The sequence below is a fragment of the Narcine bancroftii genome, chromosome 14 (assembly GCF_036971445.1).
Source record: "Narcine bancroftii isolate sNarBan1 chromosome 14, sNarBan1.hap1, whole genome shotgun sequence".
Lineage (NCBI taxonomy): Eukaryota > Metazoa > Chordata > Chondrichthyes > Torpediniformes > Narcinidae > Narcine > Narcine bancroftii.
In genome coordinates, this window is record NC_091482.1 from 60,910,536 (window position 1) to 60,938,491 (window position 27,956).

At 47.0% G+C, this 27,956-nt stretch overlaps 3 protein-coding genes across 6 annotated transcripts in view; 2 read left to right on the forward strand and 1 right to left on the reverse strand.

The window, feature by feature from the left end:
* The window catches only part of LOC138749666 (AP-3 complex subunit sigma-2), a 356,312-nt gene that overhangs the window by 216,519 nt on the left and 111,837 nt on the right, over positions 1-27,956 (forward strand). The window lies entirely within an intron of this gene.
* Positions 3,136-27,928, reverse strand: sqor (sulfide quinone oxidoreductase). 3 transcript variants are annotated; one of them, XM_069911358.1, is made up of 10 exons: positions 27,836-27,928; positions 17,236-17,491; positions 15,727-15,897; positions 15,248-15,301; positions 14,484-14,678; positions 12,562-12,771; positions 9,794-9,977; positions 8,670-8,737; positions 7,736-7,914; positions 3,136-4,635 (listed from the first exon to the last, which is right to left on the reverse strand). In XM_069911358.1, the coding sequence occupies exons 2-10, from the start codon at positions 17,440-17,442 to the stop codon at positions 4,575-4,577; spliced, it is 1,329 nt and encodes a 442-aa protein (XP_069767459.1). In that variant the 5' UTR covers positions 17,443-17,491; positions 27,836-27,928; the 3' UTR covers positions 3,136-4,574. The 3 variants fall into 3 exon arrangements, with proteins under 3 accessions (XP_069767459.1, XP_069767458.1, XP_069767460.1); XM_069911357.1 differs by lacking the exon at positions 27,836-27,928 and adding an exon at positions 24,677-24,781; XM_069911359.1 differs by lacking the exon at positions 27,836-27,928 and adding an exon at positions 24,677-24,761 and having other exon boundaries at positions 17,236-17,458.
* slc30a4 (solute carrier family 30 member 4) overlaps positions 23,897-27,956 on the forward strand; it is a 50,724-nt gene continuing 46,664 nt past the window's right edge. Inside the window, exon 1 of one of the 2 annotated variants that reach the window (XM_069911362.1) lies at positions 23,897-24,095. The gene's annotated coding sequence lies outside the window, so the exon portion shown is untranslated. Of the gene's footprint in view, positions 24,096-24,594; positions 24,762-27,956 lie in introns of those variants that run through there. The other variant, XM_069911361.1, reaches the window with a different exon arrangement.

Here is a 27,956-nt window from a genome sequence, read left to right on the forward strand (position 1 = left end):
TAAGGAGACAGACTGAATAGGGGCAAAGGGATTAGTGTCAATGGGACAGGGTCAACTTGGATGTCATGGGCTGAAGGGCCTGCACTGGGCTCCAAATGTAGGACTCTCTGACCTAAACGGTTGACTGGTTCTTTGTCCTTAGAAGCAGCCTGACCCACTGCATTGCCATTGGTTTCTGATGTAGCTCCCAGGCTGGAGCTTCCCCAGCTATCTTTACTCCCCTGGTCCAATCCCTCCCCGCCTACATCCACAACACCTCACGTGCCCTCCATCCCCTCAGTGACTTCAGATTCCCTGAACTGGACTGTCTCATCTTCACGATGGATGTCCAATTCCTTTAAACCTCCAATCCCCCACACAGATCTGAAAGCACTTGGCTTCTTCCTGGACTAAAGACCTGACCAGTCTCCCTCAACCATCACCCTCCTCCACCTGGCAGAACTTGTCCTCACTCAAAACTACTTCTCCTTCAACTCATCCCACTTCCTTAAAGGAGCAGCCATGGGTAAAAAATAAAAAATAGCCATCCATGCTCCAAGCCTACACAGGCAGCAGAACCCTCAACTCTTCCTCCGGTATATCAACGACTACATTGGGGCTGCCTCGTGCACCTGCGATGAACTTGTCAACTTCATCCACTGTGCGGCCAACTTCCACCCTGACCTCAAACTCACCTGGCCCATCTCCAACAGCACTCTCTCCTTCCTGGATCTCTCTGACTCCATCTTGGGAGACAAGCTTTCCAATGACATTCTATAAACCCTTCAACTCTGATACTCCTGTACCTCTTCCCCAAGGAGAGCAGCTGAAAGCTGATTTTTTTTTTGTGCCCTCTTCACATTATGATCCTGGTAGATCACATCGATGGAGATCGGGGGGGGGTGGGGGGGAAGAAGACACAAGTGATCCTTTGTCATTCTTTTGGTCCTGTGGATTGACCTCCCACCCAATTCTCTGCAGCATTTGTACCACACTGTGATGCAGCCAGCTCTCCATAGAGCTCCTGTTGAAGGTTGACATAAATAGCCCACTTCAGAACGCAGTGATCACATCCACAATCATGCCGGTTGGAAGAGGCCATTCTTCCCACAACTCCATGCTGACCAGTGGGCATCTATCCATAATCCCATCTCCCAGCACATCCAGCTGAACGACTAAAGAAATTGCTCACATTAACCATCAGAGACACTCATATTCATGAAAAATTATTTATTAATATATATACAAATACTTGTCCTTCATGTGTATTGTTTTTCTGTATGTGTTATATCTAAATTTTTTGGACTGAGAACCAGAGAACACTATTTCATCAGGGTGTGCTTGTACAATCAGATGTCAATCAATGGACTTAATCCTGTCACATTCTCTGCCTGGGTGATTCAGTCTTCATCTGGACACTTGAAACTGCTTCCATGTGTGTTCCAGGTACCTATTGCTTTCTGGGTGAAGAAAGTCCTCTGATCCCCTCCAACTCCTGACTCCTTGCCCTAAATTTAAACATACAACAGGGCAACAGACAGGCCCATGCCACTCAATTGACCTACAACCCCTGGTACATTTTGATGGGTGGGAGGAAATGGAATACCCAGAGGAAACCCATGCAGACATGGGAACAACATACAAACTCCTTACAGTGTGGGATTCAATCTCTAGTTCTGTTTGTGCTGTAACAGGGTCATGCTAACTGCTACACTAACCATGCCTCCCCTAGTTTTATTTACTTCTGACATGAGAAGTTTTCCACATAGTTATAATTCCCTTTAACCTGCCCTGCTCCATGGTATACATATCCAGCCTCACTGAAACATCCCATCCTAAGCAACATTCCTGAGAATCTCCTCTGCACCCCCTCCAGTGCTGTCAACTCCCTCCAGTGACCAGATCTGCAGTACTCCCTCTGAAGTCTGACCAGAACAAAGCTGAAGCATACACTCCCAGCTCTCATCTTCAATGTTCCAACTAATGAAAGCCAGTATCACCTTCAAGGATCTTTGCTCCCATACTTTTAATGTCCCCTCCTCCATTTCTGGCATACATCCTCATCTCATTTGAACTCTGAAAGTGCTCATTTTGCCTGGTCCTACATCACTGGGTCAAATCCGGGAACACCCTCCCTCCCTGATGGGCAGCACCTTCACCAGAAGAAGGGCAATGATGGGGGGAGGCAGCTCACCTCCATCCTCGTGGGCAAGAGGGACATGATGAATGCCGGTCTCCCCATAGTACTTAGATCCCAACAATTACCAGACATTTAGCACTAAAAACAGCATCCTATCAACTATTCAAGATCCAGCTCTTTAAACGTGAACATCTTGACACTCCCTGCCATCTCTGGATCCAGTCAGTGTGGATCGGTAACAACGTCTCCTCCTCACTGATGATCAACAAAGCCTCACCTCAAGGATGTGTGCTTAGGCCACTGCTCTACTCTCTCTACACCCATGACAATTCAAATGTCGTCTGTAGATATGCCGATGACACCCCGGCTGTCATCAGAATCACAGGTGGCAAAGAGGAAGCATACAGGAGGAAGCATATGTGTCACAACAGTAACCTTGCACTCAATGTTAGCAAAACCAAGGAGCTGATTATGGATTCAGGAGGGGGAAATCAGGAGAACATAAACCAGTCCTCATTGAGGGATCAACACTGGAAAAGGTTAAGAACTTCAAATTCCTGGGTGTGAACATCTCTGAAGATCTGTCCTGGGGCCTTCAGGTCGATGCAATCACAAAGAAGGCTCGCCAGTGGCTATACTTTGTGAGGAGTTTGAGGAGATTTGGTATGTCACCTAAGACTTGTAAATGTCTACAGGTGGAGAGCATTCTGACTGGTTGCATCACTGCCTGGTATGGAGATGCCAATGCACAGGACAAGGAAAAATAAACTAGAGTTGTGAACATGGCCAGTGCAATCACAGGCACCAGACCACTCTATCAAGGACATCTACCAGAGGCAGTATCTGAAGAAAGCAGCCTCTATCCTCAAGGACTCCCAACACCCAGTCTATGCCCTCTTCACTGCTACCACTGGGAAGGAGGTGCCTGAAGACAAAGACCCTGTGGCACAAGGACAGCTTCTTCCCCTCTGCCATCAGATTTCTGTATGGACAATGAACCACAGACACTACCTCGATTTCTCATGTTTGCACTAATTTATTTATTTTGAAATGTAATTTATAGCAATATTTGTACCATAATTCTGCCATAAAACAACAAATTTTGTGACATGTTCCTGACAATAAATTCTGATTTGGATCCAGTTTCCGGGTGCGTACTGATGGGAAGGATCTCACACAGCAGAGCATTTTATGCCACCTATTGAAGGCATTGTCCCTCAAGGAAGATGAAGGAGTGGGTCTCTATTCTCCAAGGTTTCTCCATGCAGAAAAAAATGGAACTACGTGGTCAGTGACACAGGATGTTTAGTACGTGCGAGTGTGTGGTGAGTGTGCACTCTCAGTACATGTGGGTGTGGGTTAAGTGTGCAACGTCAGTGCGTGGGTGGAGTTTAGCATGTGCAATGTCATTGCGTGCAGATGATACGAAGGTAGGTGGAGGAGCAGGTAGTAAGAGGAAACATGGAGGCTGCAGAAGGACTTGAACAGATGAGAAGTGGCAAATGAAATACATTGTTGTAAAGTATAAGGTCATGCACTTCCGGTAGAAAAAAGTAAACAGGCTGATTGTTTTCTAAATGAGCTGATAATTGAAAATTCCCAAATGCAAAGGGACCTGGGAGTCATTGTGCAGGATACCCTGAAGGCAAACTTGCAGGTTGAGAAAGCAAATGAAATTCTTGCATTCATTTCAAGAGGGAATAGTATCAGGCAGGATTATGATGTTGAGGCTTTATTAGGCACGGGTGAGACCTCACTTGGAGTGTTGTGCGCAATTTTTAAGCTTCTTATTTAAGAAATGATTTGCTGACATTAGAGAGGGTTCAGAGGAGGTTCACAAAGATGATTCTGGGAATGAAAGGGGTATCACATGAGTATTTAATGGTTATTGGACTGTACTCGTTGGAGAGGAGAATGAGGGGGGATCTCATCAAAACATTACATATGCTGGAAGGTATGAACGGAGTAGATGTAGAAAGGTTGGGAGAGTCGAGGACAAGAGGGCGCAACCTCAGAATTGAAGGGGATCTGCTAAGATCAGAGATGTGTAGGAATTTCTTCAGAAAGTGGTAAATCGGTGGAATTTGTTGTCACAGTTGGTTATGGAGGCCAGGGGATTGGATGTATTTAAGGGAGACATTGATAGGTTATTGATTAGCCAGGGCATCAAAGGTTATAGGGAGAGGGCACACTGAGAGGGAAAAGTGATCAGCTCATGATTAAATTGTGGGGCATACTCAATGGACTACTTCTGTTCCTCCATCTTATGGACATGGTGCGTGCTGAGTGTGCAACGTCAGTGTGCATGGGTCTGTGGTGAGTGCATAATGCCACATGTCGGTGGTGTGTGTTGAATAGAGAATGTCACTGCTAATATATACCCTTCGAGTGTGAAATGAGCCCGATTGAGTGTGTCGATGGTGCTCTGTTACAATCAGTGAGCGAGGGCTAGTGTTCACTTGCTGCTGCCGAGGTGCATGAGCTTCCTCAGAGGCGCAGGGCCTCCCCACAATCCCCTGGGAAGAGAAAACACCAGGTTAGTCTCACTGCACCAGACAACTTTCAACCACTTCCTTGTCGTAAAGATCACAAAAGTCCGCAGACACTGTGAATGAATTAAAATCACAACACTGGAGAAACTCAACAGGTCAAACAATGTACTTTGTATAGCAAAGATAAAGATACATAACCAACATTCCAAAAGTGAGCCCTTCAACAAGTTATGAAGGCGCCTACATTTTGCTCATATTTGATGAAAGGCTCAAGCCCAAAACATTGGTTCGCTATCTTTATCTTTGCGACATAAAGTTGTGCTGTTTGATCAGTCTCCTTGTGCCTTCCATACTGGAGTAATTATGATGGACCTCAAATCTACATATCAGACATCAGGAACAGGAGGAGGGTGAATAACCCAGATGGGCTGAAGGGCCTGCTGTACTATTCCAGGACGCTAATGACAGACTGTGTGCAACTGGTGCCCAAATCACTTTCCTTTCACAACAGCCACTGGAGGCAGTGGTGCTTCAGAGTTGGGGGGAAATCAGAACCTCCCTCCTCACATCCCACAGCCCACCTCTTTTGGGGTTGAGTAATCTGTTGCTTTTCGGGCTTGTGGCACTAACCACTGGGTTCCACCCCACATTTCCTCAGTACCCCTCGTGGGGTTGGGGCTTTGATCCTTCCTGGCACCCACACCTAACCAAAAAGGGGGTAATTCAGGCTGGAGGGCCGAGACCAGCGGTGTTCCACAGAGATCGGGGTTGGGACTCCTGTTGTTTGTGGCCTAAGAGTTACTTGGATGAACTAGGATGAACTAGTGAGTAAGTTTGTAAATGATACAAAGATTTGGTGAAGCTGTGGACAGTAAAGGATTGAAAGTCTGCAGTCGCGTAAAAACACACAGAAAGGCTGGAGGAACTTAGCCAGTCTTGCAGCATCCATAGGATGCAAAGATATATTACCACCATCTTGGGCCTGAGCCCTTCTTCAAGGTATAAGCAAAGAACAGGAAGGTGTCAGAATACCGGCTGGGGGAGGAGTCCAAACTGGATATGGTAAGAGGAGAGGTTGGAATTGATTTTGCCTCGGTGAAGGAGACAGAGGGAAAAGGGGAGAGACCGCACACTTAGGAAAGGCAACAGGGGGGAAGAAGGGGGTTGAGGTTTAACAGAAACCAGAGGTTGATGTTAATGCCATCCAGTTGGAGGGTGCCCAGACGGAAAACAAGGTGTTATTCCTTCAATTTGCGAGTGGTCTAAGCCTTGCAGTGTGCGAGACCAGCAGAACCTAGATCCGTTTCAGAAATAGGCAGAGAAATGGCAGATGGAGTTCAATTCTGACGAGTGCGAGGGGTTGCACATTGGGAGGCGAAATGTCAGAGGAACATTCATATGCAAGGGATGGAAGATATTGTGGTGAGCTCAGACTTTGTGCCAAAGGGCCTGTTCCGTGTGCTGTGTCTTGTTTAACTCTCAAGATCCACAGCAAATTGTGGGACTGGGCTATTTCCTGTATCCGGGGAAGATGTGAGAAGGACAACAATGATGAAACACCCCAGGGTGCACAAACTCAATACATATTCTGCTTACTGTTGGAACCAAAGGGTTAAGTAATCATGGAAAATATGCCTATGTACTATTCATTATGTATTCATTAATCAACAATTTACTATTTACTTCAATTATACTGTTTAAGGCAAATATTAATGCAATTAAGGAACAGCCACAGTATGTAGAAAAGTTGGCTGATTATAGTACGTGTAGAATTTGCTGCCTCCAAATACAGAAAATACTTTCATCCCCAAGGTTACACTGCTAATTGTAAAGCACACATGGGAGTAACAGGATAGCAGATGGGAGAAGTTAGACAGGATGAGGTTGGAGGAACCATAGGGACAGTAATTCAGTCTGAATTTAGGCTTGTTTCAGTGACAGGAAGATAAGTGTATTGCAAGGATAAGTGATAAGAGTACCATGACTGAGAATGTCAGAGACAAACAAAATGGATAAACCAATTTAGTAGAAATAATTAAGTCATAAGGATACACGGGAGGTGTTGATTAGAACAGAAGACTATGGTCAGACGAGAACAAAGAAATAATTAGAAATATCTGGGGTATGAATGGACTTCTGATCAAAACAACAGGATGTTCTGGCCTTGGGGATTAAGATAGGAGGTCTACACCATCGATAAGTGCAGAGCAGGAAATTGCTTGAGATAAATTTTATGCAAGGAGTTTATCAAAGAAAGCCAACTCGTGGTCAATGTAACAATGTTGATCTATATAAACAGAAGAGACTGGACAGTAGGAGTCAGTCTTGGGGAATAGCTCACTGAGCAGGTGACCTATGAACTAACAACTGAACCAGAGCTCTGTTAAGCTTTATTCTTGTACTATGTAATAAACTGATTGTGAAACCGAATACCTTCTCCTATCACTTCATTCAACGAGCACGCTGGACTCAGACGACACATAGACCAAATTGAGGGTAGGGTAAAGCCAGAGTCCGACAATTTGGTGACCCCGACGTGATGAAGATGGAGAAGTGACGGAAGAGAAAGAGATGAAACAACGGTCAATTGTGGTGTTGTGATAACAACAAGTGGCCACTCAACAAAAGGAGGTAAGCAGACGCCTGTTTAAATGAAGTTCTGCTATTGGCAACGATAATGAGAACGACATCAATGCTGAAACACCCCAGGGTGAACAAACTCCATACATATTCTGCTTACCTTAGACAACGCATTTTTTTTTTGTTTTTTTTTTGTTTTTTTTTTAGGCAACGCGTTCTTCAGGAAGAAGCAGCAACCCCTCCCACCCTCCTGAGACATGGACAACTACTGGGAAGAGCCACCACACACCCAGCCCTGCTCCCCTCACCAATGTGCCCGCCACCAAGCTCCCGAATACAAACAAGCACCCCAAGCTGAGCTCCAGGAGGCATTCGCCCTCACCAACTCCTGGGAGACCCTGGGTTGTGATTGGATGAAGTACCTCATGCACGGTGGGTAACAAGCTGCAGGTCAACAAACACTGCACCTCCCCAGGGGAATTCCCCGCCTGATTCTCCCTCGGGCACATTCTCCCTCACACCGCTGGCTAGGACCAGCACTTACCGGAGGAGAGCATGCCAGTAGAGAATAGGCATGAGGTCGGCCTTCATATGGAACATGGTCCTTCGTTCCTTGCCCTGGTTGAAGGGGAAGGTCTCCAGTGGTTCACCATCATAATCAAACTCTGCCAATACACACTTGTTGTAGCTGGTCACCAACGGGCAGGATGTGTAGCCATCATACTGCACAAGAACAGAATGAGAGAGTGAAGCCACCACATGGGGTCAGAGAACACTCATACCTCCCTCTCACTGACATACATTGGTGGGATATAGAGAATGGACTCACACAGCCAACACCAGCACACATGGCTGTTTATTGAAGTAACCAGAGCAACAGGACTGGTTCCACTCCTGAATGACACAATGGCAAGTGACAGCTGGAGTACAGCTCTCTGGGGTGGGGAAACGTGAGGGGCAGGAGGAGGGTCTGGGCTCTGAGAGAGAGAGGGAGGATGAGGGCTCCGCAAGGCAGGGGAGGGTCCGGGCTCAGCAGGGGTGAGAGGGAGGGGCGGGGGTCTGCGGGACGAGAGGGAGGGGCGGGGTGTCCACTGGGCAGAAGAAGAATACACTCTGCCTTGTCTGTGAAGGGGAAAGATGTTCAGGCTGGTCGAAGGAGATCTCCCTGTCAGATGTCAGACTTCCCTTGCGGGATGGGTCTGCCAATCACACACATGCAGAGTATTCGAGCTGATATGTGATCGGTGGGAGTTGAGTCTCTTGCCACAGGAAGTCCAAATACTGATCACATTTTCCCAAACCTGTGGACTTCTGCAATTCCCCAGGAACCAAGCATAGATCTGAAACAGATCACACACATTACAGAACTGTAGTTGTTGCAATTCTGAAATGCAAAACGCTGCAAACTCTCAGCTGGCCCAGCAGCATCTGTGGAAAGAGAGACAGGGTGAAGTTTCCAGGTGGGAGATAGGCCATACCTTGCTCAGTGGCCTCTGGTTCTTCATGACCTTTGAGATGGTCTGGCTGAGGATTGCAGATTGTGCAGCTGAAAGGGGAGGAGAGGTTAGACCTGGTGGATATTCCCACTCACCCACCCATACACCACACCTAAGTCCACCATCGACATCATTCCTACACCTCCAGATCCACAGATCCTTGGGGAATGTCCGGTCCTCACCAGCTGTAGTATTTCATCAAAAGTAGGAGATCTGCCTCTTGGTCAACAATAGTGTTGTTCAGAGAGTGAATTATTCCTCGGGATCAGCGATAAAGTGAATGTCATTTTCTCTGGGTAGATGATTCTAAAATTAGAGGGCACAGGGGGGTGGGGGGCGGTGGGGAGATTTAAGAAGGAAGTGTGGGTCAACTTTTTCACTGTATCTGAAATGAGGTGCCAGAGGAAAGTGGGCCCAATTGGAGCAGAACAGCTAGCATTGTGTTTAGCACAACGTTGTTACTGCGCCAGTGATCAGGGTTTGGATCCCATGCTGTCTATAAGGAGTTTGTACATTCTCCCCATTTCTGCATGGGTTTCCTCCGGGGGTTTCGGTTTCCTCCCACCCGTCAAAACATACGGGGGTTGTAGTTCAATTAGGTGGCATGGACTCAAGGGCCAAAAGGGCCTGTTGCTGTGTTGCATGTCTACATTAAAACTGACATTGAAAGGACAGATTTACGGACAGAAAGGGTTTAGGCAAATGGGATTAGCCCAGAATGCCGACTTGGTCAACATACGGGCTGAAGGGCCTTTTCCATGCTGTGTGACTCTGGTGATACAAGAACCTCATTTAGATTTTATCAGCCAAGCCAGAACTTGGTCTTCTTTCTTCAACGAACTGATAACGTTCCAACAAGTCAGCACACAAAGGGCCACACTCCCTCCCTTCTTTCCAGGATGCCAGTATCGGAGCATCAGCCAGAGGTGTTCCATGAGTCAATGCTCATGGTTTGTTCTGTGGCTCTAGTTGGTTTGTGACCCCGCACTTCACTCAACTCTGCTCTGGAACCACAATCAGCCATGACGGTGTTGCACAAAGGGCCACAACGCACGGGCACACAGACCACAATCCACGACATTCACACCCACCCCACGTCCACTCACCTACAGCAGCGGCCGTTTTTGACGTTGGGAGGTTGGTGCAGTCCCCAATGCCAAACACATTCGGGTACTTCATGTGCTGGAGTGTCTCTTTGTTGACGTCAACCCAGCCCCCTGCATCGGCCAGAGAACTTTGCTGAACGACATCTGGAGAGGCCATCGGAGGGGTGACGTGCAGCATCTCATACTAGGGGTACAGAAATACACGACGCACTGTTCAAGGCCACACAAGGGCATCATTGACAAGGATCATCAACAAACATACCCTTCCAGTCGGAGAGACACAGAGACCACCCCCCAATGCGGGACATCTGTAATGCCATTATGAAAGTCCCAATAGATTCTCAACCACCTGCTGATGACACAATTGGAGTAAAATATTTCCAGAGAATATATGTATTCTTCATGCACGATGAGACACTGCTTATTGATGTGGCATCACGGGTTTCACCACCACAGCCCACTCATTGCACGAGCGACCAGAATGCCTCCTCCACCCCCCCACCCCATGGTCTGCATTCCCCTTTTCCAACACCTTTCACATCCTCAGGATCTCTAAGAGTCCCTTCATGCCAGAACCGAGCAATAGGTGGCAATCTGCAGGTGGCATCCTGCTCAACGTCCACTCTTTTAGTGAACAAATCTGCCCCTGGAGTCAAGTCCAGAAGGAGAGGTTCTTCAGAAGCAGTGATCCTCATCCTCAGTCCCTGTGAAGTTTCTTCAAACCCTGGTCTCTACCTGGAGGTTCACCAGGTTGATTCCAGGGATGAAGGGGTTAGCCTATGAGGAGAGATTGAGTCATCTGGGACTGTTCTCGCTGGAATTTAGAAGAGTGATGAGGATCTTATAGAAACATATCAAATTATGAAAGACATAGATAAGATAGAGATAGGTAAGTTGCTTCCATTAGTGGTGGAGACTAGAACCAGGGAGCATAGCCTCAACATCTAGGGTTTTCCCACAGGGTGTTGAATCTGTGAAATTTGCTGTCCGTTGAAGCAGTGGAGGCAACCTCAGTAAATACACTTAAGACAAGGTTGGATAGATTTTTACATAGTAGGGGAATGGAGGGATATGGCGAAAGGCAGGTGGGTGGAGATGAGCCTATCATCAGATCGGCCATGATCTCATTGAATGGAGGATCAGGCTCGATGGGCTGGATAGCCGACTCCTGCTCCTATTTCTTATGTTATGTACCATCAAGACCCATTTCCACCGGAAACTAAATTCTCTGAGCACTGGAGTCATTCCTTCTCATCCACCTTCAAATTCAAACCTTTCCTTTATCTTCAAACGTCCAAGGAAAGTAACTACTTTGTGGAATCTCCCCAAACAATTTACCCCTTGGATTTCAGAAATCATTGTCAAAGCCAAATGTCTCCATGTAAAATTCTTACTAATCTTACAATATTATTGTGGGGTTGGTCACTGTGGAGATTGTCCAGAACAGGGAACTTAGAACAGGGATGATGATCTCGGGCATTCAGGACTGACATAAGAATAAAGTTCCTCGCCCAGTCTAGATTTTAGGACTTTTACTGTGTATTCAAGGCCTGGAGAGAAAACAGAACTGAAGGAGATGACAGGCAGTCTGGGCTGAAATGCTGGAGAGAGAATGGGAGTTGGGATCAGATGATAAACCAGTGAGAAAGAGAAGCTCATCCCCTCTCTCACAACCTATCCTCACAAAAACACAAACCTCACCCTATCAGAGATCTTGACTTTCTCCAACCCATCTCATTACCCACCCCCCCACCCCCCCGAAACTTTACTAGTTTTCTCTGTTTCCCACCTATGACGAAGGCTCCTTGTCCTGAAATGTCAGCGCATGGAACCCTATCAGACTGTTCTTTAACCTCGAAGCTTTGTTTCTCACACCGGCCAGGAAGGAACATTATTCTTATTACTGTAAATGCCATTACAACGGGTGTATCGAAGAAAACGGCAGAACCAGTAGGGAGGTCAGCAGATGTGGAACAAATAAACCACAGAGTTGTCAAGGGCAGTTCAAACTCATGGCCACAAACATCTGATGTTGCTGAGAAGAGGAATCTGGATTTACCAGAAGGCTAAAGGTTACAGTGGGTGATGTATCAGTGAAACCCAGGCTGTGATGTTTAAATCAACAAACCTGGTTTAAGAGCTGTGGGTGAGGAGGGAGGAGAGTCTCACGCTGTGGCTGGGACTGATTAATACAGCATGGCTCTGTGCCCCTCTCCTCCTCGACCCCACCTCCGGAGTCTGTACCAACAAGCTGGATAGAGAGAGAGAGAAACAGAACATCCAGGAGTGTAAAGCTCAGTCTCCCACGTGTGGACCTTAAGGCAGCCTCAGCCGTGCCCTGAGACCGGGACTGGACAGCCGGCTGTCGATGAATCTCTGCATCAGTTCAGCAGTTTCCCACCTCATTGTGGAAGTGGCCAGGTGTGGACACGTACCTGGATAGGAAGGGTGTCAAGGGATATGGACCTCATGCAGGCAGAGGAGACAAGTGGAGACAGACTTCACGGTCAGCATGAATATGGTGGCCCAAAGGCCTTGCTCTGTGCCACAAGATTCAATAGTTCTATAACTTTTCTAGCTCCGTTTCTGCTGTCCCAAGAAGCCAACTCCTCCCCGTTCCCAAGGTCAGTGGGAACGATCACAAGCACCAGCTCCAACCATCACGACTCGTCCTGGAAACACAGAGCTGCAGAAATAACCTGGTCTTTCTGCCAAGTTCTCGGATGGGGATGGGAGGATCAGAGGAAGGGGAAGTGAGCAGGACTGACCTGGAAGGTCTTGGTCTCCCCTGGAGAATCCAGCAGCTCAAACACAGCTTCTCGTTTGTCTGCGTGAACTTCGATGAGATTCATTCTGTAATTTACGTTTATATTCCTTGCTTTAACAATCTCCAGAAGGGTTTCAGCGTACTTCTTCACTCCAAATATCACTGGCAGGGATGTGTTGTAGATAATATTTGCCTTGGACCGCTTTCCCACCTTCAAAAAGAGAATACAAACGTTACAATATTGTGGACCAACCCTGTCTGAAAACCTTTGGCGAGGCCTGGCTGTGTGGTTGGCAGTGAGTGCACAGAGACAGTGGTCAACATCTGTGCCCACACCTCCTCCCTCACCATCATTTGGGGCACCAAACAGTTCCTTTACTTGTGTATCCGCCGGAGCCATCGACTGCATCCGGAGCTCCCGTTGTGGACTCCTCTAGGGAGATCGCTTCGCCGAGCACCTTTGCCCTGACCGCATCAGCGCCAGGGATCTCCTAGTGGCTGACTACTTCAAATCTGTGCCCCACACCACATACTCACATGTCTGTCCGTGACCTCGTTTACTGTCCCACCAAGTCCACCCATAAATTGGAGGAGGAACATTTAATTTTCCATCTGAGCACTTTCCAACCAAATGGCATTAACATTGACTTCTCCGGTTTCTGCTAGTCCTTCCTTTTCCCTTTGTTTTCTTTTCTCCAGCTCTCCATCCCCTTCCCTCTCCATCCCTCCTCCCCCTGTTTGCTGGTGTGCCCTCCCATCCACCTATTACCTCCTGCCTGTGGGACTATGTTCCACCCTCTTCCCCTCCACAACACCATTTTGTTTGGGCACCTGTCTAATTTTTTCATAGTTTGATGATGGGTTTGAGCCTGAAGCATTGGTTATGTATCTATCTTTGCTCTATAAAGTGCACTTTTTGACCTGCTAAGTTTCTCCAGCTTTGTGTTTTTGTGTCAGTTGTCGTCAGGTGCCTCCACTCATGAGGAACACAGAAGGCATTGAAAAGGACACCACGCTCGCAGGCTCGGAGGCCTGGGAAGCTCCCACGATGGTCCTCTAACTTCTCAGAGCAACACCCAGACACACTGAGGCCAAAGGTCCACTCTGACACTACCTGCACCAAGTTCCCAAACACTGGACACATTGAGCTGCATGTAGGTCGGTTCTGGACCAAACACTTCAAACAAGAAGATGCAGTTGCTGCAACCCGACCATTAAATGTCGTTGTCATGGTCGCGTACTTGGGTGGGCCGGGAGTAGAGCCGGTCATTGCTGGTGATATATCTAGGGTGACGTGCAAGGGAAGTAAGGCACATGCGTGGGTCAGAATAAGGGAGGGCGAACAGTGTGATGGTCCACATGCAGGGTCGCGGGAGGAGGAGATTTGGAGCATCACGGTTACCAATGATTTGGTGAGTGAAGTTTTATGGGAAGAAGTGTTGTGTTTTGAGAGAAGAATAAAGGAGGTCATCGCCATTTTGAAGTAAAGAACAAGTGTGTGTTTTCTTTTAATTGGTGTGTATATTGTATAACACAGTCTCTCCAAAGTAGAATGTGGCCATTTAGCCCATCAAGCCTGTTCTGTCATTCCAATCATAGCTGATGCATTCTTCCTTTGAACCCCATTCTCCTGCTTTCTCCCCATAACCTTTGACACCATCACTAATCAATAACCTGTGAACCTCCTCTTTTAATCTCAATGACTTGGCCTCCACATCATCTGTGGCAATGCATTCCACAGATTAACCACTCCGTTAGAGGAAGTTCTATAGGAATGTCCGTTTATTCTGACATTATGGCCCCCTGGTCCTTGACACACCTATGACTGGGACCAATCCCTCGGATATTCCCCATGGATGGTGCCTGGTTTAACTGCAACTCCTCACTAACCCATCTTTAGCATTGAGCAGGAGCAGTCGTTACCTTGCGGAAGTGATGATCAGACAAGTACATGATCTTCAGGGGAGCTCCAGCACATTTGATGGGGGTATTGGGGAAGGTGAAAATAGCGTTACCCTCCTCAAAGTCCTGCAGTGCCCTCCAGGTTTTCTCCACAAAGTTCACCGAGTAGTTGGAACCAATTCTAGAGGCACCAAAGCCTTCGGGAAGCCCCTTAATCTGTAGAGCAAATTATCAGGTTAGGTTTCAGACCCCAGCATTGGCGTTCACCTGTGAAACCACAACCCACACTCCCCCATCACATATGTTCCTGCACTGGACAGACCCCTGCCTGCTCCACCCTCCGACTACCATTGTACTCCAAACCATCTTAGAGACGTGGGAGACACGGTTAGTGCAGCGGTTAGGGGCGGCACGGTTAGTGCAGCGGTTAGCGGCGGCACGGTTAGTGCAGCGGTTAGCGGCGGCACGGTTAGTGCAGCGGTTAGGGGCGGCACAGTTAGGCCAAAGCTGTTACAGCGATAGGGACCAGACCAGGGTTTAAATCTGGCACTGTCTGCAAGGAGTTTGTATGTTCTCCCCATGCCTATGTGGGCTTCCTCCAAGCACTCTGGTTTCCTCCCATCCTTCCAAACATACGGGGTTCTAGGTTAATTGGGTGGCACTGGCTCGTGGCTGGAAGGGTCTGTAACCGTACTGTATGTCTCAATTTAAATTTTAAATTTAAGGTTTAAGATAATTTGTGCTGCCCTTGTGGAACTGTCTACAAAAAAAAATGGAAAACTTACCTTATGGTACTGCAGCTGTAATCCCAGAGCAACAATCAGGTATCTGTAGGTAAGCTAAAGGAAGAAGTAAATTGCAACTTCCAACTCCTGAGCAGCAAGAGACAGGACTACACACCTCCCAAACTGCCTCCGTGACCCCACAACAGCACTGAGCCAAACCCCTCACTGTCCAGCCCAGCTTCCCCCCCCCCCCCAACATCATCCAACCCTCCTCACACCCCTCGCTATCTCCCACCAAAGAGCCTCTCACACTCCACGTAGACGTGGTACACCGTCTACTCCTGGCCACAGAAGTGACAGGCGGTCAAGGTGGGAAACAGTTGGACAGCACTGCCTAGTGCAACACTCACCACCCCAGGTCCCCCACCACTCTGTTCAACCACCCACTCGCAGCCCTCCACACGCTCCAGCAAGCTATCCCATGACCCACCGCCAACTCCTCATCCCACGCTCCTAGCCCCTCTCTCTCTCTCTCTCACCTCCTTTCCATCATCAGTGCGAACAAGGTTCTTGTCTGGATCCAATTCCTGAACTTTGGACTTGATCCAGGTTACTCCTGAAGGGATCACACTGGCTGTTGGTCGTCCTGACATCTTCAAAGGCTTTGCTCCAGCTCCAACCAGTGTCCATATGGGCTGGTAGTAGTGTTGCTGTTGGAGACAGGAAGAACGACCAGCCATGAGGGGAAAGGCTGGAAGCCATCATTAAAGCAGGAGCACACAGCTGATGATGACGACGGTTTACTGTCAAATATATGAATACAATGTACAGATGCACCAACATTCTTACTTGTCACAGCCACACAGGTACGCAAGACATATCATATACCAGGACCAAAGAGATGAATGAACATAAAGATAGATAAATATTCACAGATGTAGTTAGGGGAAAATGGGAAACAGGGGAGCGGGACTGGGGGAGCGGTGGGAGAAGGGGGGCGGGACTGGGGAAGCAGTGGAAGACGGGGGGGGCGGGACTGGGGAGCAGGAGATGGGGGAGTGCGGGACTGGGGGAGCAGTGGGAGAAGGGGGGGCGGGACTGGGGAGCAGGAGATGGGGGAGTGCGGGACTGAGGGAGTATGAGGGGTAAGCAGAATGGATCAGATGATGAGGAAATAGAATTCATGATCAGCTTCTAAATGAATGACCTGGAGAAATTCCAGCTGTGGGTGGATCCTAGACACTCAATGTGGCTCCAGCTGTTGCAAGGGGTATTTAGGGAGTTGTGTGGTCTGCACACTGGGGATGGCTTCAACAGTTGTCTGGAAGGGAAAGAATTTGGCAGGTTCCTGAGCAGTAAAGTGCTGAGACTAAGGACAATATTCCCCACATCCAGTGCAGGAGGTGGTAGAAGCAGAGGAACAATCCGGGGGCAAGGATTCAGAAGAACCACGACCCCATGCCAAAAGTTTAAAGGAGAGAAATCACAATGACAGAACGATGCAGGGAATCTTTCACCATTTCACCCAGAGCCCACACAGATCAGGAGTCTAGGGATCTGTCTGCTCTTCTTCATCCTCAGAGATCAGACAGGGCTTGGGATTAACGTCTTGACCAAGGTGGTGACTCGGACAGTGCAACACTCCCACATTATCTTGTGCTAGCTTCTAACCCGAGCAGAGGGAGTGAGAGCCAGTAATAGTCCTTGGCAGTGGACAGAGCTTGTGGCCCAGGACTGTAGTGTGACCCAGTGAGTCTGAAGAGAGGCTGGAGGGGGTTCTGGCTGTGGAGAGGGGCCTCTCAAAGCAAATCATCTTCACAGCCAAGGTGTTGGATCGAGTAGCATCTGCCGTCAAGGTCACTGCATTAGACAATGAAGGGAATGGGGAGGTGGTTTAGGGGATGGTCTTGGGGAGGGGGCAGGGGGACTTCCTTTCACATATTCACCCATGTCTGAAAGGTTCCCAACATCGAATAAAACCTACCCCTCACCCCTGGGGTAGGGCAGGTTGATCCCACATATGCTACCCTCCTAAGGGAGGACCTTACCTCACTCGGCTCAACAACAGCCACATTCCCAGCACCAACTTTCCTCCGCATCCGTGCACTCATAGTAATACCCCCTGTTCCACCTCCAAGCACCAGGACTTCATGGTGGCTTTTGTCAGCGCACCCTGTGGTGAGGTGGAACTGTCGAAGCCTCAGGGTATGTGGCCCAAGTTTCCGCAGCAGGGAAGAGTGGTGAGCAACGGGCATTCTGTTCCACACAGGTCTGGACAACAAATATTTTCAAAAGGATTACTTCCTGAAAAAAAAAAGGGATTATGATCGACAACTTCAAGCTGAACACAAAGATAGTTTCAGACTTGCTGTGTCACTTTGATCGTGCATCAGTATGAAATTGGAGAAACATTAAATTAACTTTTATTGAATTTAGCATAATAATGCTCTCAGGTTGACTGCACATGTTGAAAAACAAATATGAGGAGACCAGGGTTCGTCTTGGTCACCAATTTTACAACCGAAGTAGAGCTCATAGGCTTTCTTAAAAATTGCAGTCATGCTATGTCTTTTACCCTTCACTGTATACTCACCACAAATGTAACAGAATGTATCACAGCTGTTGCGACATTGACAAGACATTTCTACTGTATTGAATCTTCCTGAAGACAATAAATGCTATTGTTAAGTACACTAATTGTGCTGTTGGCTGAAGAACATTGCATCAGCATGCTTTCAATCTATAATCAATGTAATTGATTATACCATCTGTATATGTGAGCTCTTTTATAGCCTGTCTACATCTATTCTGACTAAGTACACCCAGTCCTAAGACAGCATTTGCATAGCACCTGCACTGAGTGCATGGCCAGGCAGGCTTGGACTGACCAAAACAGCTTGCTTTGTGGGGAATATACTAGAAGACTTAAAACATGACAGGAAATCACAAAAAGCTTATATCTAAAACAAAACATGACATAATAGAAAATTTTTAAGGTAATTTCCGTGATCAGCAGCACAAAATCCATAGACTTAACAGTGTTCAGAAAGAAAAATCTTTGTTGTCCAAGTGGTCAGAGGTTGAAACCAGATTCCCCTCACTCCAAGCCTGCCCAACGAGAACACCCTGGGGATGTAACAGATCTTTCACAGGAGGGGCTGGCAACGTTCTACTATGGGAGGAGAAATGGAAAACAACTCAGCAGGTAAGGCAGCATTTGTGGAGACTGAATCAGTTACACTTTTAGTTAGAGAGGCAGCATTGAATTGTTTATTGTCAGATGGTACTGAGATGTAGAACAACGCATGTTTAGAGTGCTATCCAGCCAAGTCAAATCATGTAGCAGGTAGAGCAATAGCAAATAAACAGGTAAAAGTGCAGGAATTCATGTTAGACATCCAAAATGTAGAGAAATGTAGCTGAAACAGTGCAAGGACAAGTTCCAAGGGTGTGGGGAAGGCAGAAACTTACCACATTCTAGAAACATTTGGGCAAACCGTTGGATCAGACAGACCCAAGGTGGGTACAATAATTGAGCTGCGGTTGGTTGAAGGGCTGTTTCTGTGCTCCAGCTGAGAGTAGGTGAAGGATGCAATGTTTCGAAAGCACCAGCCCATGTAAACCCAAACTCTGAACGAGGCTCTGCATCTGAAGTGGCGGCAGAGAGCTAAGGGGAAAGTCTGCATTCACTGGGGTCAAGAGTTGTACACAAACGAGCTGGAGAAACTCAACAGGCCTTACAGCACGAGGAAGTAAAAGGGAACCAACCTCCACGTTGGGCCTACTCTTCATCAGGAAACGGAGAGATTGGTCTGTTCTTTCACAGGACCCTCTTTAGCATTTCTTTCTCCTATTGTCAGGGGGAGCCAGGCAGGGCCAGATTAAGGTAATGTGGGCGTGTAGCATATATAATAAAGGGGCCCTAAATTGTGCTGGCTGGCCCACACGCGGTCCTAAATAGTACCTGCCAGTGCATGCCCGGTGAGAGGGAACTGTGATGACTGTACACGAAGTGCCGGCTGGTGCATGGACAATGAGGGGGGGGGGGGAATGAGGGGGGCCCCCCCTCCCCGAGAGAGTTTCTGTCGCTGACTCTGCATTTCTTCCATTTTGTTGTTTGAAATAGTCTTAATTATTCTTAACAAAATTATGCTAACTTTCTCGGATCACTATATATTCAGTGATTACATCCTTGATGAAAGCTTATAATAATTTTTGCTACCACCTCTTTAAGCTTTCATATTTCCCACCAATCCATCCCCCCCTCAAACCCAAACAGCTATTATATAACACGGATAGTATTACTTACATGTAGGTATCAATTTCAAATGTCAAAAGTATTTGCTCTAGAAGTGTGCCCCAATACTATTGTTCAGTCTCCATTTCTTTCACGGTGGGAATTGACAAATTCTGCAACAGCTGGGAGATATCATCTCATAGTCTGCGTTAATAACCCTGATTAAAGGTGACAATTGTTATGTAAATACACTTGCGTGTGTATGATGTTATCACTCATATATACTGTGTACTGGGGGAACCATCTTTAACTTGTACTAAACCATGAGAGAAGCTTCACGTCTCTGTGAAGTTATGTATTGCTAACGGTGGCAATGAAGATCGAAATGGACCTGTACTCCTGACAGTGGAGGGAAGATTTAAAAGAGAAATGCCAGATTTTCAACACAGTGGACCCCACAGACCCAATATATATGAAGCAGATATGGAATTGGTTGGATAAAGATCAAAGAAAATCTTTTGAGAACAGCAATAGCAGCAGCGAAGAAATGTGTAGCAAAACGGAGAATTGATAGATGGAACATTGAGATGCAAAACTGTATACCATTAAAAAAAAAATAACTTATAGTTTAAGGAGAATCAGATCGGGAGTTTTTAATAACATTTTGAACACATATGGATTTCGTGAATAAAGGTCCATCCACATCCTCCACATCACCCGCTCCTCTCAGCTAATAATAGAAAACAAAATAACTATGGTAATAATACCGAATGTATAGATTTAGGTGTTTACTTTCTTTCCCTTTTTCTTTCTTTTCTTTGGGGGGGGGTAGGAGGGAAGAGGGGGTGGGGGAGAAAATAGATACAATTGTTTGTATCCTTTAGTATTATGTTATTATAAGGTATTATCTTTATTGAGTTTAATGTTTGTATTGATGTAAATGATGAATAAAATTTTCAAAAAATAAAAAACCAGTGGACCCCACATCCCCCACCACAGAGAACAAAGATCAGAAGTCTCAAAATGGTGGGAAACATGGAGGTAAAGTTTGGAGAATTCGTGGAGTCCGAAGAAAACTGGTTTAACTATGTATAAAGATTTGATCACTGCTGTCTAACCTATAATATTTATGAGACACCACCCTATAAGCCAAAAGCATTCACTGTTTTTGAGCCTAATGGGCAATAAAACATTTGATCTACTCAAGTCCCTGAGAATCTGGGAACAAAATTGTACTTTCAATTGTGTACAATAGGGGCACATCCGAGTCCTAAACTACCAATTATGGCTGAAAGACAGAGATTTTATGAGAGAAAACAAAGAACAGGCGAAACTGTAGGTGAATACTTGGCTGGATTATGCAAACTAGCAAAACAAGTGATTTTGATCAATTCCTAACCCAAGCATAATGAGATCACTTAGTGATGGGTTTGGCCGACCGCAATACCAAACCAAAATTTCTAAATGTAGCATTTAAGATAGTCTCTGGCTCAGAAATGGTCGATAAAAACTTGGACATCGGCCAAAAGGATCTACTAGTTGGGAAATTTTCCCGCCAAGAATGCTCCTGGTGCAGGAAATACAACCACAGTTCAAATGATTGTTATTTCAGGAAATAAAGAAGGACACATCAGCACCAGTTGCCCAAGGGGGGGAAAAAAGGAAAAATTGATTAAAAAAACAGAAACCAAAATGCGAAAAGCACCCATCCAGGGTGAAAACAGTGGAAGGATGAAAGCCCTAGCACCAGCAAAGAAACAAAGACAAGCAGTCTATATCCATTGGAAAATCAGCATCAAACCTCTCTGCATGGAGTTGGACACGGGGGCAGCATTGTCACTAAAACAACAACTGCTACCCTAGCTCCCCATCAATAAAACCAGTACGATTTTAAAGAGAGTCACAGGGGATCAGGTCACAATTTTTTGGACATGCAGCTTGAAGACTACCCCTCTACATTGTGGACACAAAGGGGCCAGCACTATTCGGAAGAAACTGGCTTGCACACATTCAGTTAGACTGGGTCAAAATTGGATCAATAATGAACTTAAGCCAGGAAGAGCAGGCCCAGCCAAAACTGGAACAAGTTCTCAAGAAGTATCAATCAGTTTTCGATAAAGGCCTAGGAAAAATCCAGGGAGTCCAGGCGAAACGACAACTGAAATCAAGTGTGGAACCAAAGTTCTTTAAGCCCAGAATGGTACCCTTTGCAATAAAAAGAAAGACTGAATTAGAACTCAATAGATTAGAAAATGGTTGGGTAACTCCCATTGTGCCAATGCGAAAAGCCAATGGAGAAATCCAAATTTTGTGGTGATTACAAAGTCACAGGTTTTACAGATACTTGAACATCCTATGCCCAAAGTGGAAGAATTATCCCAGGCCCTGAACGAGGGGTAAAGAAATTCACAAAACTGGATTTATCACAGGCATACCAACAAATAGAGTTGGACGAAGACTCAAAGAAATATGTGCCAATCAATACTCACTTAGGGTTATTCACCTATACCTGAATGCCATACTATATGCCCTGGCTATATAAGAAACCATGGACAAATTATTACATGGCATCAAGGTAGGATGTTATCTCAATGATATCATAATTACAAGTCAGGACAACTCTGAGCACCTATCCAACCTAAAATGTCCTAACCCGACTGCAACAAGCAAATGTCCGTCTGTGACAGGACATGTGTATTTATGGCACCATCTGTCACATATCTGGGGAACACCATTAATAGTGAAGGAGTCCGAATGGACACCGCTGGTAGCGAAGTTGTCCACAGAGCACCACACCCAACAAACTGAGCAGAATTGCAGTCATTCTTGGGTTTGGTTAACCATTACCGAAAGCACATTTCAAATATGTCAACGCTCTGCAACCTGCTAAATCAGTTGCTGAGAAAAGACCAAAAATGGTGTTGGAATGAAGAGACTAGTAATGCAGTGAATTGCTGTAAAGAACTGTGTAGGGGGGGGGGGGGGGGGGGGCTGTGGTGATAGGTAATTACACCACTAGGTCATCAGGGGTCATCCTGGTGACCTTATATATAAAGCAGTCCAGAGCTACAGTCTGGCCTTCCAGGTTCGTCTTGCAGAGAGACAAGACCTCTCAGTGTACATATTAGTTTATTAAAGCAGTCTTGTACTCGCACTGCTGGTGTGGTTACTGTCAGTACAGGACCATCTCTAACTTGCATTAAACCATGAGGGGCTTTCAGGTGGCTAAAATCCCCGATTGTAAAGCTGCATCACATCACTGTGCTTCTACATCACAACAGCGATTTTAGCCAATTAGCACCTTTAATTGGGATTATTAACCCAGACAATGGGATTGTGTTATTTCCCAGCCGCTCCACAAAGGTGAAAACGAAAATACTTAAATTAAACACCCAGTCAGTCATTCATTCATAATACATAGTACATAAAGTAACAGAGCAAGTCAGCAAGCATTTATAAAAGCATTTTATAAATGCCTGGACCATTTGCTACAACCTTACTCTGGCCCTGGAGCCAGGCAGGCATTGCTCATGGTGACATGCCTTAAAGTATCATTCTTCTTTGGCTTGGCTTCGCGGACGAAGATTTATGGAGGGGGTAAAAGTCCACGTCAGCTGCAGGCTCGTTTGTGGCTGACAAGTCCGATGCGGGACAGGCAGACACGGTTGCAGTGGCTGCAGGGGAAAATTGGTGGGTTGGGGTTGGGTGTTTCCTCCTTTGCCTTTTGTCAGTGAGGTGGGCTCTGCGGTCTTCTTCAAAGGAGGTTGCTGCCCGCCAAACTGTGAGGCGCCAAGATGCACGGTTTGAGGCGAGATCAGCCCACTGGCGGTGGTCAATATGGCAGGCACCAAGAGATTTCTTTAGGCAGTCCTTGTACCTCTTCTTTGGTGCACCTCTGTCACGGTGGCCAGTGGAGAGCTCGCCATATAACACGATCTTGGGAAGGCGATGGTCCTCCATTCTGGAGACGTGACCCACCCAGCGCAGCTGGATCTTCAGCATCGTGGGCTCAATGCTGTCGACCTCTGCCATCTCGAGTACTTCGACGTTAGGGATGAAAGCGCTCCAATGGATGTTGAGGATGGAGCGGAGACAACGCTGGTGGAAGCGTTCTAGGAGCCGTAGGTGATGCCGGTAGAGGACCCATGATTCGGAGCCGAACAGGAGTGTGGGTATGACAACGGCTCTGTATACGCTTATCTTTGTGAGGTTTTTCAGTTGGTTGTTTTTCCAGACTCTTTTGTGTAGACAATAAAAGGAACCTTCGAACTCTTGGAAGGCGAGTAACGCCCAAATGTACAAACTGCAGGAGGAACGAGCTTAAACATACATACTGTCCACATAGGGGGACCTATTCTGCCACTCGCCCTGTGCGAGCTCGCAGCCCAGCCACCGCATCATCAATCCCCTTTCCACCGCCCCTCCATCACCTGCCCTCGCCGCTTCACCGTCCCTCAACAGCCCACGGACGGTACCAAACAACTGACCCGCACGTCCGGGAACATGAGACAAACCACCTAGTCACTGGGGCACAGAGCGCTGGTGGTGATGGACAGGGAGTTCGGACTCGAGCTACTGGAGACTTTGGGGTGCAGACTTCTCCAAACTTCCTCCCCTCTCCCTCCTCGTCCCTTGAAACCAATCCTGACAAAAGGGAGCTGTAAACAACGGGTAAGAGGTTTTTTCTGGAACGCGGCACTTTGAAGTTTGGGTGGACAAATTTCCCAGACTGGCTCCGAACTCGTCCTAGATCAAGGCCATCGGACTCTGACAAGGGTTGTTGTACGATGTAACGAGAGAACTTCGGCCGCAACTGGGTCACACGGCCGTTCCAATGCGTCGGGACCAGACATTCTCCTGCTGCCCCGTGTCCCCCCCTTTCTCCCGCTGCCCCGTGTCCCCCCCTTTCTCCCGCTGCCCCGTGTCCCCCCCTTTCTCCCGCTGCCCCGTGTCCCCCCCTTTCTCCCGCTGCCCCGTGTCCCCCCCTTTCTCCCGCTGCCCCGTGTCCCCCCCTTTCTCCCGCTGCCCCCTGTCTCCCCCTTTCTCCCGCTGCCCCGTGTCTCCCCCTTTCTCCCGCTGCCCCCTGTCTCCCCCTTTCTCCCGCTGCCCCGTGTCCCCCCCTTTCTCCCGCTGCCCCCTGTCCCCCCCTTTCTCCCGCTGCCCCGTGTCCCCCCCTTTCTCCCGCTGCCCCGTGTCCCCCCCTTTCTCCCGTTGCCCCGGGACCCCCTTCTGCCGCTGCGCCGAGACCAGACCTTCTCCCGCTGAGGTGAGACCTCTCCTTCCGCCACTGACTGCAGAAAACCAGACCTTCGCCGACTTCCTGCTCAACAAGTTGAGGTAATAAGACAATTTAACTACAAATATGGCCGCAACATGTTTAAATTACTTCCCGAACATTTCCCGCAGTCCTGTACCGTCACGGGACATCACATGGAACCATCTCCTGTCAAATCCCTTCCTGCTGCAGGAAGGTCACTCACTGATCATGCTTCTGTGTATAAAAATCGCCCCACCATTTTTTTTTTAAAACCCTGAAAAAGTGGGCCAAAATATTCGATGATTACACAACTAAATACAGTAGGTCTCAACCCTGAAACATCAACTGTTTTGTCTTCCCTCCCCAGCAGTCTGAGCTGGTAAATGTTTCCAGTATTCCAGAAATGGGCAAAGATGCCAATGCCTATGAAGTAAAAATGTGATTTATTGGAGAGGATTGAATACAAGCAGGAGAGAGAGGTGGTTATGAATGTGAGGGCCAAACTAGGAGGGCTGGAAACTGCATGGCACAACATGGCAGTGGAGGCAAGTATCCAATGAGGCCATGTCGCATCGCATTTGAATAAGTCTGGGGGAAGTATGTGGTTGTGGAACTTGGGAGCCGAGACCAGACCTTCTGGTCTCACAAAACTTCCATCAAAGAGAGAAGCTTCTTGCCTCAACTGCCATCTTATGCCTGTTTCCAACTCCTTTTCCAGGCTCCCCACTCACATCCACCTCTTACCTTTTAGCCTGTACTTGCTCTCTCTTTCCCAACCTCCACATTTTTATTCAGCGCCTGTTTGCTTTTTGCCTATACCTTAATGAAGGGCTCAGGCCTGAAACGATGGTTATATTGGCTTTGCTTACTATTGTTGCGAGACCTGCTGAGTTTCTTCAGCACTCTTGTGCACTTTCTTCTTTACAGCCAAGCTCTGGTTTGTTGTTTCCTACGCACGTAATCGTTGAATTTTTGTGGACCAATTTTTCGGGCATAATTTAGGGGGTGAATATTGCACGCATACTACCTTTGACCATGGCAAGTGTCTGAGTCGTTGGGAGATCGGATGGGCATTTGGGACCAGGTGGCAAGGCTTTCAGGGTGTCAACTTTTACATGCAATTATTTCAAAAATACAAGATTTTGAGGTGAAAAATAGTGGAGGCTTCACTTTTATACAGGGTCAACTACCTACAATGTGTATACATTACTTTTATTCTCTCTTTAAAGCGAGAGATTACATTTGCCATCCTCCAATCTATGGGAATGTTCCTCAGCCATACAGTATGCAACAGGCTCTTCAGCCCAACTCAAACATGCTGACTAAGTTGGCAATCCGGGCTAGTCCTATGGTTAATCCCATTTGGTCCATAGATCTGTCCAAATTATCTTCCGACCATTCTACAGCTCTCTCTCAGTGGAAAAAGTCACCTTCAGCTCCCTCTCACTCGCTTTAAATTTATGCTGTCTGGTTCCAGAATTGTGGAATTCCCATTTTACCTTTTAATCTTCTTCCATCCGGTAGGCACGACAGGATTCTTCGCTCTCTAACCAGCAGGCTCAAGCAAAGATTTTCTCCCCACCCCCCCCCCCCCCCCCACCTCCCACCAAGGCTGTGACATAGGAACATAGGAAGTAGGAACAGGAGTAGGCCAAAAATGGCCCACCGAGCCTGCTCCACCATTCAATACAATCATGGGTGATCTAATTTATGACCTAACCCCACCTACCTGCTTTCTCCCCATGTCCCCTAATTCCTCTATCATGTAAAACCTGCTGAACATTGAGTGGTACTGCACTCACATTGTACTATCAGTACTTTTATATTTGTTTGCTTGCTGAATGCGCTTGTTTTTAATTTGCATGTGGTGTATAGCACTATTTTTTAACTTCTGATCAGATGCTAATTGTATTTCATTGGCTTTGTATTCGGCACAATAACAATGAAGTCGAATCTCATAATAACCATTGCAGTCAGTGTCTGTTTTCACCTTCATCAGTGCCTAAGGATGCAGATTATCACCTTTAAATTTAGACATATAACATGATAACAGGCCATTTCCGCTCACAAGCCTGTGCCACCGAATTTACACTCAATTAGCCTACACCTACACCTCTGGCACATTTCGAAGGGTGAGAGGAAACTGGAGCCCCTGGAGAAACCCAGACACAGGGAGAATGTACAAACTCATTACAGACAGCATGGGATTTGAACCCTGATCTGATCGCTGGTACTGTAACTTCAGGCAATTTCTGCTGATGACAAATCTGTCTGCCTTACGAAAGACCAAAGCAAATTCATGTAATATTGAACTGCTCAAGAGGTTACTGTCCTCTTCTGGTTGACACTGTCCCACTCCAAGAAGAGACCACCCTGCCAGTTTCTGCATTGTCAGGTCCGAACTCATTCTTCTTTATATTGGCCCTGCCTGGCACACTTTGGTTGTAGGCATATTCATTTGGCAGATTTATTTGGATTAAACAGTTTTTGATATTTTGCAGTTACATCAAGCAGTTTAAACACTTTAGCTTTCCTTTCATGAAGGTTCATGGCACCCCTAAAGGTCATTCCAATGTGAAGTCTCGGATTGCAGGGACTATAACTCCAGTAATGCACAATTTCAAGCAAAATACTCTGCCCACTGAAACATGGTTGTGAATTACTCAGCAGGTCTCGTAGGAACTGAGGAGAAACACTTGCACCAACGCTGCTCTCACCTGCAGAATACATCCCATTGATTTAGTTCAAATAGGCATCAAAATGAAAGTGGAAACTTTATTTTGCTTTGGTGGTGCTGTTAGTTAGTCTGATTATTTCCCAATTTAGCTCCCAATTTCACCAAAGCTTGTTTAGAATGGCAGGAGAGGGGAGTTTAATCTGACTGACAGAATGAGCTTCATTACACAATTCTAACTGATAAATAGCAACAGATTGTAGCTTCTCTGTCATCCAGTGCTGAGCTGGACAATGGCATCTGTGAATAGCCATCATCGAGGTGATTGCTCCTCACCAATCGTTTACAGGAATTGGCAGCTGCAACAGGTGAAGACAGCTCCTGTGACACCAGACCGACCAAACCAGGGAAAAATCAACAACAGCAAATATTTTTGCCAGAGAAATGAAATCTGCTCTCTCGGTGAAGATCAGAACCCACCTGCCCGCAGTTTGCCAGCACCACCAGGATACCTCAGCCCACTGCTGCTTGGGAGGAGTGGAGAAGGAGGAAGGATTGCTCCGACCTATGTGGTCAAAGCTATCAGTGATGGCACACAAAA